The sequence below is a fragment of the Mytilus trossulus genome, chromosome 11 (genome assembly GCF_036588685.1).
Source record: "Mytilus trossulus isolate FHL-02 chromosome 11, PNRI_Mtr1.1.1.hap1, whole genome shotgun sequence".
In the NCBI taxonomy this organism is placed as follows: Eukaryota; Metazoa; Mollusca; class Bivalvia; order Mytilida; family Mytilidae; genus Mytilus; species Mytilus trossulus.
This window is the reverse complement of record NC_086383.1, coordinates 35,738,595-35,758,412: the sequence shown is the minus strand read 5'-3', so window position 1 is coordinate 35,758,412 and position 19,818 is coordinate 35,738,595. Positions and strand designations below refer to the sequence as shown.

The window sequence follows — 19,818 nt, the reverse complement described above, 5'->3', positions numbered from 1 at the left end:
TTACAATTCAATATTTTGAATAAAAAAAGGACATGCTGGCACTCTGAATTGATGCGAACAAAATTTTTTAGTCATAATATTCAAATATTGCTTCCTTTTTTATTATACAATCAATCTTTATATCAAAATATAACTCATTTACTCTGCGGCTATATAGATTTACATAATAAAATGCTTATATGGTCAGTTTTGGTTATTGCGGACAAATAATTTTATTATATGAGTCAGTCTGAGATATGAAAACTATTGAATTTTGTTTACAATTCAATATTTTGAATACAAAAAAGACATGCTGCACTCTAAATTGATGCAAACAAATTTTTTTAGTCATAATATTCAAGTATTAGTACCTTTCTTATTATACAATCAATCCTTACATGAAAATATAACTCATTTACTATGCGGCTATATAGATTTACATAATAAAATGCTTATATGGTCAGTTTTGGTTGTTGCGGACAAATAATTTTATTATATGAGTCAGTCTGAGATATGAACACTATTGGATTTTGTTTATGATTCAATATTTTAAATACAAAAAAGACATGCTGGCACTCTAAATTGATGCAAACAAAATTTGTATGTCATAATATTCAAATATTGCTTCCTTTTTTATTATACAATCAATCTTTATATCAAAATATAACTCATTTACTCTGCGGACTATATAGATTTACATTACAAATTGCTTATATGGTCAGTTTTGGTTGTTGCGAACAAATAATTATGTACTACGAGTTGGTCTGATGTATGAAAACTACTTAATTTTGTTTACTATTCAATATTTTAAATAAAAAGAGATCATGGACGTCAGGCTGGTACAAAAATTGCTGTCAATTGTATTATATGGTCAATTATGTCATAAAAATATAACTGAATTACTTCTATATAGAATAAGATAACTTGTTAAAGGGTACATATTGTCAGTTTTTGTTAATGATATCAAATTATTTTGTTTAACGAGTCAGATGAGAAAACTGTTTGATTTTGGAAATTTACTATAATTATTGTTCAATTAAATACAAATGTGTGACATTTTTAAATAACTGTTATCTTCAATATGTCAAGCGGAAATGACTAGTTGGTAAATTAATTTTGATGTTCCTTATCATTTCATATTGAAGGTCAGTGTATCCAGGTTACGATGACAATCTGCGTTAATGGGCGTTTACTACAAACAGTGAACGCCCGTTTACTTATTACGAAAATAGAAGACGCGCATTTTCCCACGTTAACGCGGAGGTAAACGGGAAAGTAAACGCCCGTTTACTCTTTAAAAAATTAGAAGACGCGCCGTTTTTGCGTTAACGCGGAGGTAAACGCGAAAGTAAACGCCCGTTTACTTTTAATGTCTACTGCAATTTCTGAGTTAACGTACAGTTAACGCGGCGTTAACATGAAGTGCACGCAAGTAAACGCCGCGTTAACTTTTTCGGCCCGTCTACATGTAATGCTTGGTCTGCACCCAACTGTAAAATCATCTCTTTTGTCGTAAAGTTTTGTCTTCAACCGACCCTCATTGTCAATTTCTAGATGTAAGTCAAGATATGAAGCCGACTTATCTGTATCTGTAGTATCATTTATATCCAATTCGATGGAATAGATGCGTTCCACATAGTCACAAAATTTTGAATTGTTTAGTGAAAGAACGTCATCTATATAGCGGAAAGTAGAGTTAAAGGATATTGCTAACTTCTTATCTTTCTTCCTAAGAAGTTCCTTAATGAAGTCAGCCTCATAATAATAAAGAAACAATTCAGCAAGTAGAGGGGCACAGTTTTTCCCATTGGGATGGCGACAGTCTGTTGAAAAACACGTCCTCCGAACGTAACAAATACGTTGTCAATCAAGAAATCAAGCATCTTGATAAAATCGGTTTCAGAGAAAGAAAAATTTCGAATCAGAGTGATTCTTTACAAAGAAGGATTTATCCCGCCCTTAAACAAGATACTTGTATCTACGTTGGCCATTCTTTTTTTTATTGCAAAGCGTGCAAAGTAATACAAACCCTTTAAATTTGTCTTTTAGTTTGGAATGTGGAATACTTGTGTAAAGAGTAGAAAAGTCATATGTTTTAATACTGTTATAAGATGAAAGAGAGTTAGATTGTATGTACTCTAAAAGATCTTTGGAATTTTTAAGTATCCACATTTGATTCACGCAAACTCTAGAATAGGCAGTTTCACAATAACTTTGAAGCTCGTCTTTGCTTGCTGATAAAACAGATGTTAATAATTTAGAAAGGGATTTCATGGAGCACTTAGAAGACCCAGCAATATACCGTTGTTTGTAAGGACACTTATGTAGTTTAGGTATCCAATACAGAGATGGAAGATCCAGTTCTTCATCTTTGGTTGAAATACCAAAGGAACAAAGAACAGACCTATAATTATCCAGGATTTCCTCTTTGGTATGTGTCGTGAGGGTATATGTTGAGTTTCCAAGTGAATTGTCTATACCTAATTCGTTTATCAAGCAATTAATGTAATGACTTTTACAGACAAAAACGATGTTATTTGGGGCTTTGTCTGCGGGGACAACAACATATTTATCATGGAGGTCGGATAGGTGTTAAGCAATATTTGGGACTTTGAAGATTGACGTAGCATGGGTATTGATGGACCCATTCAGCTTCTTAATTCTAATTTGTATTAACGACCTCACTGCCTCAATCCATTCGGAGAGGGTGCCTACGTCTTCCTTCTCGCGCTTAGCCTATTGCCTGGCATAATCCTCGACTGTATCCATCAAAATTTTAACGTTGTATTTCCAATTGATGGATTTAGGCTCACGATATTTCGGACCTTTTGATAACTCATTTCGAAGAGAAGTATTATTAACAATGTTAAGGTCACCGGTAATAACGTGGCCAGCAGGATTATATGTGAATTGAAAACTAGCACAAGTGCAATCAGGAGGTTTAGACTTGAAGTCGTCAATATCGAGATCCTGCAAAACGCGTTTGTAATTGAAAATTTTAGTTGCAATAGGTTTGGTATAGGTATAAGAAATTATTGGTACAGACTGGTCTTTTGAAGGCCGTACTTTAACCTATAATGGTTTAATTTTTAAATTGTTATTTGGATGGAGAGTTGTCTCATTGGCACTCACACCACATCTTCCTATATCTATTTGAAAGAAGGAGGTATTTTCAAATTAAACTAATTTATGATGAAGGATATTGCCCAGGTTGACGCCATCGAGATCTTTGTTGGCAAAGGAAAGATTTAGAAAAAATCTTTTCTCTTTTTCATCTTTTCCAATGCGAACTGGCTTGAAAATTCTGTGACTTGCAATATCCGAAACTATAGCTTGAAGTTTGTATTGGTCTGAATGAGGGTTTGTAACAGTGGATTCCAAACATAAATTGAACAGAGAATGAAGTTTTGAAAGGGGTAATGAATAAAGTTTCGTGCGAATGTAATGAATACCTAACGGTTTTTGTATGAATGGCAGCAAGTCATATATAGAGACATCATGCAGAGAGGGTGATGTATAATGACGATGAACATGACTGCGTCTACGTCGACGATTCGAGTTGAAAATATTCATCACATTCACCGAGTTACACGAAGGACTAGATAGAATACCTATACCATAAATTTTGTCATTGCAGCCATACGGTGTTGCAGTTCCCAATTGTCCAATCCAGTAGTCTTCTTTTTGTCTACGGAGAGTAGTTGAAAGATTAGGATTATTAGAGCTATGGTATATCTATACATGTACCGTTGTTAAAACAGAGGGATAAAAAGCAGGAGTTTGGTTTAAAGTCAAAAGCAAGCATTAAAACCCTGATAACCATATCCATCAAAGACATTTTTTATTTTTTTTTAAATATAATAAATTTATATCAGCATATGCATACAAAGTGTTCACCATGCAGTTGCAAACATATTAGACCTCAGTCACTGATTATTTAAAAAAAATTTTATACGTTTTGATCGAGGATTAAGGAAACAATTTATTTTTATCAAATATTATCATTTTAATTGTCCTTCCCCGAGCGCTTTTTATTTTAACGGGAGCTCTCGGGCTCTCCGGGACGCTTTTTAGGAGGACTGCATGTTTTTACGTTGATTATTATAAATTATAAATTCATCGAAATGTGATTTCCTGCATAACGATATGCACTGTCTGCATATTTTTAATTTGATTGATTTTTTGGGGAATTTTTTAATGTACAATAGCAAAAACATCATCGATTATTGTGAAATAATGAATTTCTGCTATTAATTACATTAAGACTGCTAAACAATTCTCGAACGGTTTATAAGTGTTTGTCTCGAACGTTCGTGAAAACGAAACGCAGGATCTGCGTACCCTTCTGGAGCACCTTAGATCACTCCCGATTTTCGGAGGTGTTCGTGTTGCATAGTCTTTAGTTTTCTATGTTGTGTTTTTTGTACTATTATGTGTCGGTTTGTCTTCATTTGTTATGCCTTGGCGTTTTTAGTTTACTTTCGTTCCATGAGTTTGAGTATCCATCTGGTATATTTCACACCTCCTTTATCTGTTAATGTTAATGTCAATGTTTTTTTTTCTTCTTTTCAACAAGACAGTCATTATGAAGGAATGTTTTTATTCATTTCATAGAACGAAGTGTATACATTATGAAGGTCAACCACTTTAATAATGAATAGTAACAATCCGTACTTTTCTATGAATGACAATCGCCAGGCAACCCCGAATTACAGAAATGCAATATTTATCACTGCACGTGATCCTGATAACAATGTCATAACAATCCTAGAAAAAAACAAACGAAAAACATGATATAATGTTGTGATTATAGGATATAATGTACAAATGTAACTAAAGGGTTGAAGGAATTTTCTTTGTATTTTATACTGTTAAACTTTAGTCGTTTGTTGTGCGCGATTGTGCGCACATTTTTAACCAGACGCGCTACCAAAAAATGTGCTCATTACACTATAAATGTACATCGTACATAAAATATAAAAAACACGCATTTGATTTGAGTTTTTTTTTTAAATATAGAGCAAACGAATCTTTTTTATAATATCTAAAAGAATTAAGACATAAGTCGAAAACAATCTAACAATGTGTCTATCCCCAGTCATGTGCATGTATTTACAGCGGATTCCATTGAGTGTGTAGCCAACGGTAATATCTTTGGTTAGCTTGCTTGTTAGCTGAACCGTTAAGTCATTGTGAGGTTAGGTAAACTACTCTACTTTAAGAATAGAATATCCCGACAGAAAACCAATCTATCTGTCTGTTGGACTATGCTACTTCGAAAGGAGGATAGTACGGACGGATGAATTCGAAAGTGGTCTATTGAATCGTTTCATTTTTTTCATATTGGGTCGTTTATTGCCGACCATACCGTATTGGATTTTCTCATTGTTGAAGGCCATAAGGTTGCCTATAATTGCTTATATATATTTCATTGAAATTTGATGGTTAGTTGTCTCCTATATAATTATACCACCTTATTCTTTTTATACAAAAATATTGTGGCCACACCAAAAACCACGCACATACAACTTGTACAATATCTCGTAAAACAAACCATAGGAAACAAAGAATAAAAACTCGAACCACATCACTATCTGGAATGATCCCTGTTTTGTCTGGAAGGATAGAATTCTAAATGATTATCTCAAACTGTATTACAATTTTGGTTCTTTCCTTTCTAAAAAAAAAAGCCCAACTCAATCAGTTAATAAGCAAAACAATTTGTTGATGATTATAAAAAACATATGATATTGTATAAGGTGAAATACAATTTTTTTTCGTATAAACTGAAAACTATACGTTAATCTTTTATTATCAACAAACTGAGAACATCACGGACATCTATTACATGTAAGCTGACAAAATATTTTTAAGTCAGTATTGCACACTGATTTATCGCATGTAAGACGTGGATCATCTATGCAGGGTTGTTTTTTAGCAGTTGTTCCCATGGTTGAAGCTGTTGTTCCCATTATTGTAGTAGATGTCCCAAATGTTTTATTCGTTGTTCCCATTGTTGAAGTAGTTGTTCCCATCGTTGAAGTAGTTGTTCCCATTGTTGAAGTAGTTGTTCCAATCTTTGAATTTGTTGTTCCCGTCGTTGAAGTAGTTGTTCCAATCGTTGAAGTAGTTGTTCCCATTGTTGAAGCAGGTGTTCCAATCGTTGAAGCAGTTGTTCCAATTGTTGAAGTAGTTGTTTTACTTGCTGTAGTTGTAGGAACTGGGGTAGCTGAAACGATACATCGTTTACATAACAGTTTTATAAGTGGCCTATAAATTAAAAACAAGACTGGAAAACAAATTAAAAGTAAATTAATTTGTATACCTTAAACATGGTAAACAAAATTAAAATTCCGACATAGACAGGTTCTGATGAAATTCTTTCTTATATATGATATTGCTATGTGATTACATTATATATTTGCATCATTATTATACGTTAATTTGATTGGCTTAATTCAATCTTGAGATGTTCTGAAATTAACATTCATCTCAAAATAAATTGTAACATTTATGATGACACACGTGTCCACAATTAAGATCACATGCATATAAAAGAAAGAAAAAAAAATGATTACAACTGGGTTTTCATGCTCAAAGTGAAAAAAATGTTATAATAAGTATTGAATGTATCTTTTTGTTATTTCATAGGGTTGTAAAAACATTGACCGTGCGAATATTTTTATAAGAAAGCACTTCTGCAATTTATACAAAATGTTCTTCGGTCAACAGTTTTACACCCAAATGAGTTTACAAAGGAACAGCTGCGCCATGAGCGCATGATACGCCCGACGTCTTGTGTGGAAGTTTTATGCAATAATCATAAATAGTTTCTGAGAAAGTTTTAAGCAATAACCATATATTGTTTTTGAGACACGGCGGGACATGTGAAACCCCCAACCCTGTTTTTTCTTTTACAAAAAACTAAATATCACTAAAATAAAATTTTGAATCAAAACCAAAAAAGTATACAGATCTTTAAATTAATATAACAAAGAAGTGTGTAAAGTTTTAAGCAATAATCATAAATTTTTTTTGAGATACGGCGCGACATGTAAAAAACACCTCCCCTGTTTAACAAAATCCTCAAAACTCCAAAATAAAGTTTTGAATCATCACCAAAAAGTATACAGGTCTTTAATATAACAAAGAAGTGTGTAAAGTTTAAAGCAATAATCATAAATTGTTTTTGAGATACGGCACAACATGTAAAAAAAAAACTCCCCCTTATTTACAAAATACTCAATAACTCAAAAATGAAATTTTGAATCATCACCAAAAAGTATACAGATCTTTAGATTAATATAACAAAGACATGTGTAAAGTTTTAAGCAATAGTCATAAATCGTTTTTGAGATATGGTGCGACATGTAAAAAAACCCTCCCCCTTTTTTACAAAATACTCAATACCTCAAAAATTAAAATTTTGAATCATCACCAAAAAGTATACAGATATTAAGATTAATATAACTAAGAAGTGTTTTAAGTTTTAAGCCATAATCAAGAATCGTTTTGGGGATACGGTGCGACATGTGAAAAAAACACACCCCTGTTTTAGTTACAAAGTGCCGTAAGTCAAAAAGTTTTAATCTTATTTTCACCAAAAAGTATACAGATCATTTGACAGTCATAAGAAACAACTATGTTAAGTTTCATGAAATTTGAATTAGTCGTTCTCAAGTTACGGTGCGACATGTTTACGCCGGACAGACAGACGGACGGACAACGGACATTTGTATACCATAATACGTCCCGTCAAAATTTTATAAAAAGCATTCAATTTTTAAAAAGGTTTTTGTTATATTATATTATATTATGGTAGGTATCGACAGGTAAATATAATAACTTATTTACAGTACCAGTCACTGTAACTTGTCCATGGCTCCCAGCTGTTGTTCCGGTCCCTGTTCCGCTTGGTCCTAAATACCTGCCTGTGTAATAAGACCCACCAGCTAAAATGTAAAAAAAATGAATATCTATAGTTGGTTCATTATGTAATGTATTTGAGACAGTATGAGATAGGCAGAACTTATGAAAAAGGATAGACAAATTATATATTGGATATTGATTTTTATTAAAAACTTAATGCATTCAATCATTTATTATTTTCAAATTTAACAAACTATGACATTAGAAAATACAAAACAAAACAACAACACACTATCATTTTAATAGTTTTGGATTCTCATAAATTCTATGTATAACTTTTGGACTAGTTTGAATCTCGGTCTATTTCTGTGATTTATTTTTACATACTTTTGATTTTTTAACCCTGTATGCGTACATTGCCTATGTAAATTTTAAAATTGTTTGTATACACATTGAACGACAAATTTAAGTGACGTATATAATTTTTCTGACGTCAGACACTCAAATCAATCCATGTGTTCGTATATAGATAGTAGATGATTTGTGTCCTGTTAAATTGCTCCTTTTAAAATTGTTATACGATGATGACTGATGTACCCATATGTTGACTATTATATTAATTGTGACTGTTTATTTCACGCATCATGTAAATTTAGCAGAATTTGATGAGACTGTTATTAAAGTGAGAGGGTTAGCGCTATAGAACCAGGTTTAATCCACCATTTTCTACATTTGAAAATGCCTGTACCAAGTCAGGAATATGACAGTTCTTGCCCATTCGTTTTTGATGCGTTTTGTTTTTTGATTTTGCCATGTGATTATGGACTTTCCAAATTGATTTTCCTCTGAGTTCAGTATTTTTGTGATTTTACTTTTTAGCAAATATTCGTCTTTTTTACGTACACAACATTATAGGCTACAAAGATGAATACAGGCCAATATCTTGATCAATTTAAAGGAAAATATTGTCTGCTATACACACATGATTCAGTCGTATGTTAAAAAGTACTAGACTCATTCTAATATACATTGATTTGTTTAATCTGTCATGAAAACCTAAAAATAAAACTAGTAAGAAAAAAATAACGATTCTTGTTTAACTAAATTTCTAACGTTAAAATAATCATTATGGAAATTTTGCAGACACCGTCACGATTAAACTGACCGTTATGGAATATCCGTTTCGCTGACGATATCGGATATATACCGTACCCTTTTCGCGATTAAGACCTACCAAATTAGTCTATTTACCGCGTTTGTGATAACATGAGCAACATAACAGGTGCCATATGTGGAGCAAGATCTGCTTATCCTTTCGGAGATCATCCAAAGTGTTTTGGTGGAGTTCGTGTTGTTTATATTTAGTTTTCTATATTGTGATTGCATCGATTGTGTACCATTATTTGTCTGTTTGTTTATTTCTTTTTTTAAGCCTTGGTGTAAGCAGCTTATTTTCGATCTATGAGATTGAATGTCCCTCTAGTATATTTTGTCCCTCTTTTATATTGATTATCTGTTGTGATTTTTTTGGCATTTTTACAAATCAGATTCACTATTACAAATCTAAATGACATAACTTTGATATATTTTCAACTTGTTCTAGTTTCACATTACTTACAACATAAGCACGTTCTTGCACAATTATCTTTGACCCATTCTGTATATTTCGGATTTACACATGTCTGAAGTGCATAAGTGGCACAGTCACCTCTTTTATCGACGCAAGATACTACAGAACAAAATGTTTAGAATTATGAAGTGTTGCCACCGTCAGATAGATAAATAGCCACTATAAGAACAAGAGCAGTTGATCAATTATCTAGACTCGTAAATCTGTTTAAAAATACATACCAAGAGAAAAACTATACTCAGTCAAACAAATGTCGTGATTAAATACAGAAACAGACGGTTAATTTTCAAATACAATAACTATGTTGGTGTTTAATTAAGACCAAACAGCGAACCATCAACGAATTGATGATAGTTTATTGCACTTATGTGTACTATCTACACCGGTGTATTCTTAAGGCTCAATCTGATAGTGTTGATATTTCCTTATGTATTCCCAATGTCCATGTCTGAAGTGACGTCTTATATTTCAATGTACATTAATTCCGTGTAACATTCATAATAGAGTCAGGCATGGCATCAAGTACATGATGTACGTGCGATTTGAATTAAATAAAATGACGTTTTAAGACAAGCTTTGTTAAACTATAAGGAATGTCAAATTTCTTCTCTGTTTTTATAGAGCACGTTAATTTTGATACGATCCATGTGGATTTCATTTATACTTCGATGAGATTATTGTTAAAGGTAGTCAAATTACCATCCTAATGAGTTTTTAATATTATTCTATTGATACCAATAAACCTTTTGTCATGTTTGTTTTTGATTATATAAATCCGTACTAGATACTGGGGATTCATTTATTTTCGTGGGTACCAATTTATATGGATCGAGTAGTACTTTTGTTGATATATGAGGTTTTCATGTTTTTTCAATTTCTGTACACAAAATATAAAGAAACTTTGATATATATTGAACATTTGAATTCGTGGTGTTTATGTTCCAACGAAATCTATTTAACAACATGCACATGAACATGAACAAAGAATAATGAATTCACAGTACGTTAAATAGTCATTAGACTTATTATTCTACATCCTGTCAATATTATGTACAGATAGCATGACTTTGTACAAGGTCATGCTTTTATCAGACTGTTTCTGACATTTATGTTGTTTGCCGTTGGATATGTAATGATTGAATGTCTACATTGATATTTAAGATTAAATAAAAAGCAATTTAAGAGAAACAGTACCGGTCTTTGTTCTGGACACACCAGTTCCAATCACTGTTCCAGATCCACTTGTTCGTATATACTTGCCAGTGTAATAAGATCCACCAGCTAAAAGTTACAAATTTGTGTATCAATAGAAAGATAATTATGTAGTGTATTTAACAGGCATAGCCTATGAAATAGGATGCATACCTGCATTTGATATTCATATCGATTTTTACAAAATCAAATGTACTAAATCACGTAAATTGTATAAATTATGGTATAAAAAAAATACCCCAAAAAAGCACTAACAGAAAAAATGAATCGTAACTTTTTAGATACATTACACCATTTGGATCAAGGCTGAAAATATTGCATATTGTTTTCTATACAGTCATATTGTTAAGACTATGTGAACTGTCCTAGTAAATATCTTTTGATTCCATGTTTTTACTTTTGTCAAGTATTATTGATTTTTGTTTAACTGGATTTCTAACGTTAGTGACGACTTCGCTAAATTTGTAACGTTAAAATAATCATTATGGAAATTTTGCGAACACCATCACGATTAAGTTGACCGTTATGGAATACCCGTTTCGCTGACGATATCGGATATATTCCGTACCCTTTTCGCGATTAAGACCTACCAAATTAGTCTATTTACCGCGTTTGTGATAACATGAGCAACATAACAGGTGCCACATGTGGAGCAAGATCTGCTTATTCTTTCGGAGATCATCCAAAGTTTTTTGGTGGAGTTCGTGTTGTTTATATTTATTTTTCTATGTTGTTATTGCATGGATTGTGTACCATAAGTTGTCTGTTTGTTTATTTCTTTTTTTAAGCCTTGGTGTTAGCAGCTTATTTTCGATCTATGAGATTGAATGTCCCTCTAGTATGTTATGTCCCTCTTTTATATTGATTATCTGTTGTGATTTTTTTTGCATTTTTACAAATCAGATTCACTATTACAAATCTAAATGACATAACTTTTATATATTTTCAACTTGTTCTAGTTTCTCATAACTTACAACATAAGCACGTTCTTGCACAATTATCTTTGACCCATTCTGTATATTTCGGATTAACACATGTCTGAAGTGCATAAGTGGCACAGTCACCTCTTTTATCGACGCAAGATACTACAGAACAAAATGTTTAGAATTATAAAGTGTTGACACCGTCAGACAGATAAATAGCTACTATATGAACTACAGCAGTTGATCAATTATCTAGACTCGTAAATCTATTTAAAAATACATACCAAGAGAAAAACTATACTCAGTCAAACAAATGTCGCGATTAAATACAGAAGAAACAGACGGTTAATTTTCAAATACAATAACTATGTTGGTGTTTAATTAAGACCAAACGGCGAATCATCAACGAATTGATGATAGTTTATTATACTTTTGTGTACTATCTAAACCGGTGTATTCATAAGGCTCAATCTGATAGTGTTGATATTTCCTTATGTATTCCCAATGTCCATGTCTGAAGTGACGTCTTATATTTCAATGTACATTAATTCCGTGTAACATTCATGTAATTAAGTCAGGCATGGCATCAAGTACATGATGTACGTGCGATTTGAATTAAATAAAATGACGTTTTATGACAAGCTTTGTTAAACTATAAGGAATGTCAAATTTCTTCTCTGTTTTTATAGAGCACGTTAATTTTGATACGATCCATGTGGATTTCATTTATACTTCGATGAGATTATTGTTAAACGTAATCAAATTACCATCCTAATGAGTTTTGAATATTATTCTATTGATACCAATAAACCTTTTGTCATGTTTGATTTTGATTATATAAATCCGTACTAGATACTGGGGATTCATTTATTTTCGTGGGTACCAATTTTTTATGGATCGAGTAGTACTTTTGTTGATATATGAGGTTTTCATGTTTTTTCAATTTCTGTACACAAAATATAAAGAAACTTTAATATATATTGAACATTTGAATTCGTGGTGCTTATGTTCCAACGAAATCCATTTAACAACATGCACATGAACATGAACAAAGAATAATGAATTCACAGTACGTTAAATAGTCATTAGACTTATTATTCTACATCCTGTCAATATTATGTACAGATAGCATGACTTTGTACAAGGTCATGCTTTTATCAGACTGTTTCTGACATTTATGTTGTTTGCCGTTGGATATGTAATGATTGAATGTCTACATTGATATTTAAGATTAAATAAAAAGCAATTTAAGAAAAACAGTACCGGTCTTTGTTCTGGACACACCAGTTCCAATCACTGTTCCAGATCCACTTGGTCCTATATACTTGCCAGTGTAATAAGATCCACCAGCTAAAAGTTACAAATTTGTGTATCAATAGAAAGATAATTATGTAGTGTATTTAACAGGCATAGCCTATGAAATAGGATGCATACCTGCATTTGATATTCATATCGATTTTTACAAAATCAAATGTACTAAATCACGTAAATTGTATAAATTATGGTATAAAAAAAATACCCCAAAAAAGCACTAACAGAAAAAATGAATCGTAACTTTTTAGATACATTACACCATTTGGATCAAGGCTGAAAATATTGCATATTGTTTTCTATACAGTCATATTGTTAAGACTATGTGAACTGTCCTAGTAAATATCTTTTGATTCCATGTTTTTACTTTTGTCAAGTATTATTGATTTTTGTTTAACTGGATTTCTAACGTTAGTGACGACTTCGCCTAATAAAGTCAATCTCACGATTCAAAGATATCAACTATCTGGTATGGATATCCTTTTATCAAATTTTTACAAATTTGATTTATAATCACAAAATGACTTAACTTCTATTTATTTTCATCTTGTTCTAGTTTCAAATACTCACAACATAAACAGGTTCTTGCACAATTATCTTTGACCCATCCTGTATATTTGGGATCAGTACATGTTCCTTCACGTGCATAAGCGGCACAATTACCTTGTATATCGACGCAAGCAACTAAAAGAATTAAAAAGTGTTGCGATCGTTTGAGAAAGGAATGGTTACTATCAGAACAACAGCATTTGATCAATTATCTAGACTCACCTATAGTTGTTAATGTCTGTGTCATTTTGGTCTCTTGTGGACAGTTGTCTCATTGGCAATCATATCACATCTTCTTTTTCATATCATAAATCTATTTAGAATATATACTTTACGAGCCAAAAAACTATGCTGAGTCAAAAAGTGGCACAAAAAGAAGCAGAAACAGACGGTTAATTGTCAGCTTGTATGTACTTTAAGGACCGAAGCGTTCCTTAGATTTATTCTGATGGTGATTATATTTTCATATGTATTACCTATGCCCATGTTTGAAGGGACGTCTTATATTTAAATGAACATTATACGATATATCCGTGTAAAAACTTGTTACTGAGTCAGGTGGGAATTCATTTACGTACGATTATCGAATTGGAAAAAATATAGATAACAAATGATGTTTTTAGTTAACCTTTACTTGGAAGTATCATATTGTAAATAAGACTACACATTTAAATTCGTACGTTATTTTATAAAGTCCGATAATTAGATACGATCAATGTGAACTTTTTGAAAGTTTTATGAAATTATTTTGAAAGGTTATCGAATAACATACATAATAAGTTTTTGAATATTATTTAATTTATACTTATATATATTTCGTTTTTGACTGACTAAATAATGTATAGATACTGCATGTGAATTCATTTATTTTCGTGGGTACCAATTTTTAAGGATATAAGGACAACTTGTACTTTCGTAAATATATATATATGATTTGAAGATTTGGTCGATGCCACTGCTGGTGGACGTTTCGTCCCCGAGGGTATCACCAGCCCAGTAGTCAGCACTTCGGTGTTGACATGAATATCAATTATATGGTCATTTTTATAAATTTTCTGTTTACAAAACTTTGAATTATTAGAAAAACTAAGGATTTTCTTACCCCAGGAGTAGATTACCTTAGCCGTATTTGGCACAACTTTTTGGAATTTTGGGTCCTCAATGCACTTCAACTTTGTATTTGTTTGGATTTTTAACTATTTTGATCTGAGCGTCACTGATGAGTCTTATGTAGACGAAACGCGCGTCTGGCGTATAAAATTATAATCCTGGTACTTTTGATAACTATTTACACCACTGGGTCGATGCCACTGCTGGTGGACGTTTCGTCCCCGAGGGTATCACCAGCCCAGTAGTCAGCACTTCGGTGTTGACATGAATATCAATTATATGGTCATTTTTATAAATTTTCTGTTTACAAAACTTTGAATTATTAGAAAAACTAAGGATTTTCTTACCCCAGGAGTAGATTACCTTAGCCGTATTTGGCACAACTTTTTGGAATTTTGGGTCCTCAATGCTCTTCAACTTTGTATTTGTTTGGATTTTTAACTATTTTGATCTGAGCGTCACTGATGAGTCTTATGTAGACGAAACGCGCGTCTGGCGTATAAAATTATAATCCTGGTACTTTTGATAACTATTTACACCACTGGGTCGATGCCACTGCTGGTGGACGTTTCGTCCCCGAGGGTATCACCAGCCCAGTAGTCAGCACTTCGGTGTTGACATGAATATCAATTATATGGTCATTTTTATAAATTTTCTGTTTACAAAACTTTGAATTATTAGAAAAACTAAGGATTTTCTTACCCCAGGAGTAGATTACCTTAGCCGTATTTGGCACAACTTTTTGGAATTTTGGGTCCTCAATGCTCTTCAACTTTGTATTTGTTTGGATTTTTAACTATTTTGATCTGAGCGTCACTGATGAGTCTTATGTAGACGAAACGCGCGTCTGGCGTATAAAATTATAATCCTGGTACTTTTGATAACTATTTACACCACTGGGTCGATGCCACTGCTGGTGGACGTTTCGTCCCCGAGGGTATCACCAGCCCAGTAGTCAGCACTTCGGTGTTGACATGAATATCAATTATATGGTCATTTTTATAAATTTTCTGTTTACAAAACTTTGAATTATTAGAAAAACTAAGGATTTTCTTACCCCAGGAGTAGATTACCTTAGCCGTATTTGGCACAACTTTTTGGAATTTTGGGTCCTCAATGCTCTTCAACTTTGTATTTGTTTGGATTTTTAACTATTTTGATCTGAGCGTCACTGATGAGTCTTATGTAGACGAAACGCGCGTCTGGCGTATAAAATTATAATCCTGGTACTTTTGATAACTATTTACACCACTGGGTCGATGCCACTGCTGGTGGACGTTTCGTCCCCGAGGGTATCACCAGCCCAGTAGTCAGCACTTCGGTGTTGACATGAATATCAATTATATGGTCATTTTTATAAATTTTCTGTTTACAAAACTTTGAATTATTAGAAAAACTAAGGATTTTCTTACCCCAGGAGTAGATTACCTTAGCCGTATTTGGCACAACTTTTTGGAATTTTGGGTCCTCAATGCTCTTCAACTTTGTATTTGTTTGGATTTTTAACTATTTTGATCTGAGCGTCACTGATGAGTCTTATGTAGACGAAACGCGCGTCTGGCGTATAAAATTATAATCCTGGTACTTTTGATAACTAATTGCAAACTCTCCACACAAAGCCCATAGAAACGTTGTAATTGGTATTCATCAAATAGTAATTAATACACTGTACGTAAATAATCATAAGTACAAGGAATGACATTTTGTATTTGCACAAGACGCATCACTGGTCTACAAAGTAATCACCAGTAACGCTCGAATAAAAGAATAGTTAATAAACTCATTATTCGATATCCTGTCAGTAATATGTACAAAATCAAGATATTTAATATTGCAGCTCTTCTCTTTGCGTAGTACAATTGCAATGACCATATATGTATATGTCATGTAGTCACTGACCGTATAGCGCCTATGTTTATGACACTGACAATGCATTTTCCTAGACTTTTATTTATGACGTAAATTAAACACATAGGTTGGCGGAAATTTTACGTTGTCCGCTCCAAATCAAAAACTGATGGTGTTTACACTAAATGTTTCATTTGAAACAAAAACTAGTATGACTTTTTTTGTTGTAGATCCGTTGGATATGCACTGATTGAATGTATACATTGATACTTAGAACTCATTTAAAAGTAAATTAAAAGTCACTACCGGTCATTGTTCCGGATCAACCAGTTCCTGTTATGGTTCCAGATCAACTTGATCCTACAAACCTTCCATTGTAATAAGATCCACCAGCTAAAATTTTCAAATTGCCATATGGATAGTATGATAATTTTCCTGATATTCAACATGTTCAACCTGGAAGTCAGGCGAAAACTATAACCGAGGACGTAGAAATAACTAACTTAGTGTTTGAGATTGATTTTTACAAAATTAAATGTACTTACCAGTTCCGCTTGGTCCGACATACCTTCCAGTGTAATAAGATCCACCAGCTTAAATATAAAAAAATATATATTGGTAATTAAATAATTTTGTTGTGTATTCAAGCTAATGCTAAACAGGTGTAACCTATAAAAAAGGATGTCGAAGTTCTATGATTGATATTGATTTTTACAAATGAGATGATCATACTCATTCAAATTGTACGCATGATCACATAAAACAAATACCAACAAAAACGCCCCAAAATCAGTAAAACAGAAATTGAAAAAGAGGGACGAAAGACACCAAAGGGACAGTCAAACTCGTAAATCTAAAACAAACTGACAACGCCATGGCTAAAAATGAAAAAGACAAACAGAAAAACAATAGTACACATGACACAACATAGAAAACTAAAGAATAAACAACACGAACCCCACCAAAAACTAGGGGTGATCTCAGGTGCTCCGGAAGGGTAAGCAGATCCTGCTCCACATGCGGCACCCGTCGTGTTGCTTATGTGATTACAAATCCGGTAAATAGTCTAATTCGGTAGGTCAAATTCATGAAAGGGAAGGGGATTGTAGTTACGACGTAAGGAACATATCCGATATCATTTGTGAAACGGTTATTCCATAACGGTCAACCAACTCGTGATGGCGTCCGTAAAATTTACGAAGGGATGATTTCAACTTCACCATTTGGAACTCTTGGTTTAATAGCTTCCTTGTGAGCAGTAACCCTCTATCAAGAAAATCATGATAGGAAATGCAAGCACGAGAATATCGTATCAATTGGGAGATATATGCCCCGTATGCAGGTGCTGCTGGAATGTTGCTACTTAGAAATGGAAAGTAACTTTCGAGATACTTTACATCATTGGCTTTAAGGCTGAATACATTACATACTGTTTACTTCACAGTCATATACTAGTTAACCTGTTCTTTTGATTAATTGTTTTTACTTTTGTAAAGTGTTATTGATTTTTGTTTGACTGTATTTTTAACTTCAGTGAAGACTTTGCTAAGAGTTAAAACTATTTCGAGATGAACAGATATTAACTTTCTGGTATGGATTTCCTTTTTCAAAATCAGATTCATAATCACAAAATAATTTAACTTTGATTTAATTTCACCTTTTTATACATACTCACAACATAAGCAGGTTCTTGCACAATTATCTTTGACCCATCCTGTATATTTCGGCTCAGTACATGTTCCTTCACGTGCATAAGCGGCACAATCACCTTGTTAATCGACGCAATTTACTAGAATTATAAAATGTTGCCATCGTCAGCGAAAGGAATTGCGATTATAAGAACAACAACAGTTTATCAATTATTTACTCGTAAATCTATTAGGAATATATACATAACAATAGAAAAACTATCATCAATTAAAAAAATGTCACTATTAGATACAGAAAAGGAACAGTAAATATTTAGATGCAAAAACTGTTTTGATATTTAATTTTAAGATCTTATACAGCAGACCATCAATGAAATAATACTATGTCTGGCAATAATGTGCAAATTTTTTGGACCGATGCATTCCTTAGGTTCATTCTGATGGTCCCTATGCTTTCCAATTTATTCCTTTGGACAATGTCAGAAGTGACGTCTTATATCTATATGTACATTATGTCCGTTATTTTTAAGTTTTATCATTTGATTTTGTCATTTGCGTTAAATACAATCCCTTTTGAATTTTCCGCGAAGTTAAAAAACTTTGTGATTTGACTTTTTAATGAATAGGTAATTGAGTCAGGAAGGACAACATGTACGTGCGATTAGAATTTTTGATTAAATTATTCTTACAAAAATGATGCTTTAAGTTAAGTTTTACTTGTGAGAGTCATATTGTAAATGGCATATCACATTTAAATGTTTAAGCATTTTTTTAAATAGAGCCCGTAAATTTACATACGCTACATATAAATATTGTATCTTTTGATTTAATTTAAAGGTTATCAATAAGTCACCCTAATGAGGTTATAACTATTATTCTATTGATTTCAATATACATTTTGTCATGTAGGTTTTGGATTGACCATATCCTCAATAAATACTGCATGTGGATTCATTTATTTTCGTGAGTACCAGTATTCATGGATTGAGGAAAACTAGTATTTTCGAAAAATAATATATGATAGCGTCGTTTTGTAATCGATGCACAGGAGGCATATAGAAACTTTTCATATATAATACATTTAAATTCGTGGTGTATTTTTTCCCATGAAACACATGGATATTGGTATTCAACAAATAGTATGTAAATAAACTCATCATAGATACCAGGATTGACATTTTTTATTTGCACAAAACGCGCGTTTCGTCTACAAAAGACTCATCAGTTACGTTCGAATAAAACAAAATAACAACGGATGTCAAACGGACATGAACGGATTGAAAAAAGTTATCCGTTCGGCGTCCGTTTGCGCTGTCTGGTATTGTGTGACCAGGGCTTTACATTATTATTCACAATATAGAAATTTTGAAAGATGATAAAATATATGATGAGTTTCTGCAATCTTGAATTTTGTTTTAAAACAATTTTATAAACAAAACGAATTGGTAAGGTTTTATTCACAAATGATAAGACTCACCACCATTGTGACCTCCATTAACTACACCACCTCCTAAAAGAAGAGTTACAACTCCTATTGTCATATTCACACCACCTTAATCAAATGTTAATACAAACAAACCAACTACGGATTCATTATTATTCGTTGTTGGAAACCAATTTTCGTGGTTGTCATGGGTACAGGTGAACCACGAATTTAAGGATGTTCGCTTCTTTGTTAAAAAATAACAAGCTTTTCAAAAGACTATTATGACTTGATAATACATTGTATATAAATAAA

The 19,818-nt window shown here is 32.5% G+C and overlaps 1 protein-coding gene and 1 long non-coding RNA gene across 2 annotated transcripts; both read right to left on the bottom strand.

Annotated features, from left to right (window-relative positions):
- Window positions 1–5,810: 5,810 nt before the first annotated feature.
- On the bottom strand, window positions 5,811–11,620 carry LOC134690001 (uncharacterized). Its single transcript, XM_063549972.1, has 5 exons — window positions 11,587–11,620; window positions 10,673–10,759; window positions 9,467–9,577; window positions 7,839–7,931; window positions 5,811–6,208 (listed from the first exon to the last, which is right to left on the bottom strand). Exons 1-5 carry the CDS (start codon window positions 11,618–11,620, stop codon window positions 5,811–5,813), a joined length of 723 nt encoding a protein of 240 aa, XP_063406042.1.
- A 50-nt stretch (window positions 11,621–11,670) lies between these two features.
- Window positions 11,671–18,185, bottom strand: LOC134690576 (uncharacterized). Its single transcript, XR_010101979.1, has 5 exons — window positions 18,107–18,185; window positions 16,977–17,024; window positions 13,495–13,608; window positions 12,877–12,963; window positions 11,671–11,775 (listed from the first exon to the last, which is right to left on the bottom strand). It is a non-coding gene; the product is annotated as an uncharacterized LOC134690576 (long non-coding RNA).
- Between the last annotated feature and the right edge of the window lie 1,633 nt (window positions 18,186–19,818).

What these genes read in the sequence shown, in the direction of transcription:
- LOC134690001 (XM_063549972.1), bottom strand. Translation starts at nt 11,620, where the DNA reads ATGTCATTTAGATTTGTAATAGTGAATCTGATTT. An exon ending in TGTAATAGTGAATCTGATTT is followed by an intron (nt 10,760 to 11,586) that starts GTAAAAATGCAA and finishes TGTAACTTTTAG; the next exon opens with CTGGTGGATCTTATTACACT. An exon ending in TGGACAAGTTACAGTGACTG is followed by an intron (nt 6,209 to 7,838) that starts GTACTGTAAATA and finishes GTATCGTTTCAG; the next exon opens with CTACCCCAGTTCCTACAACT.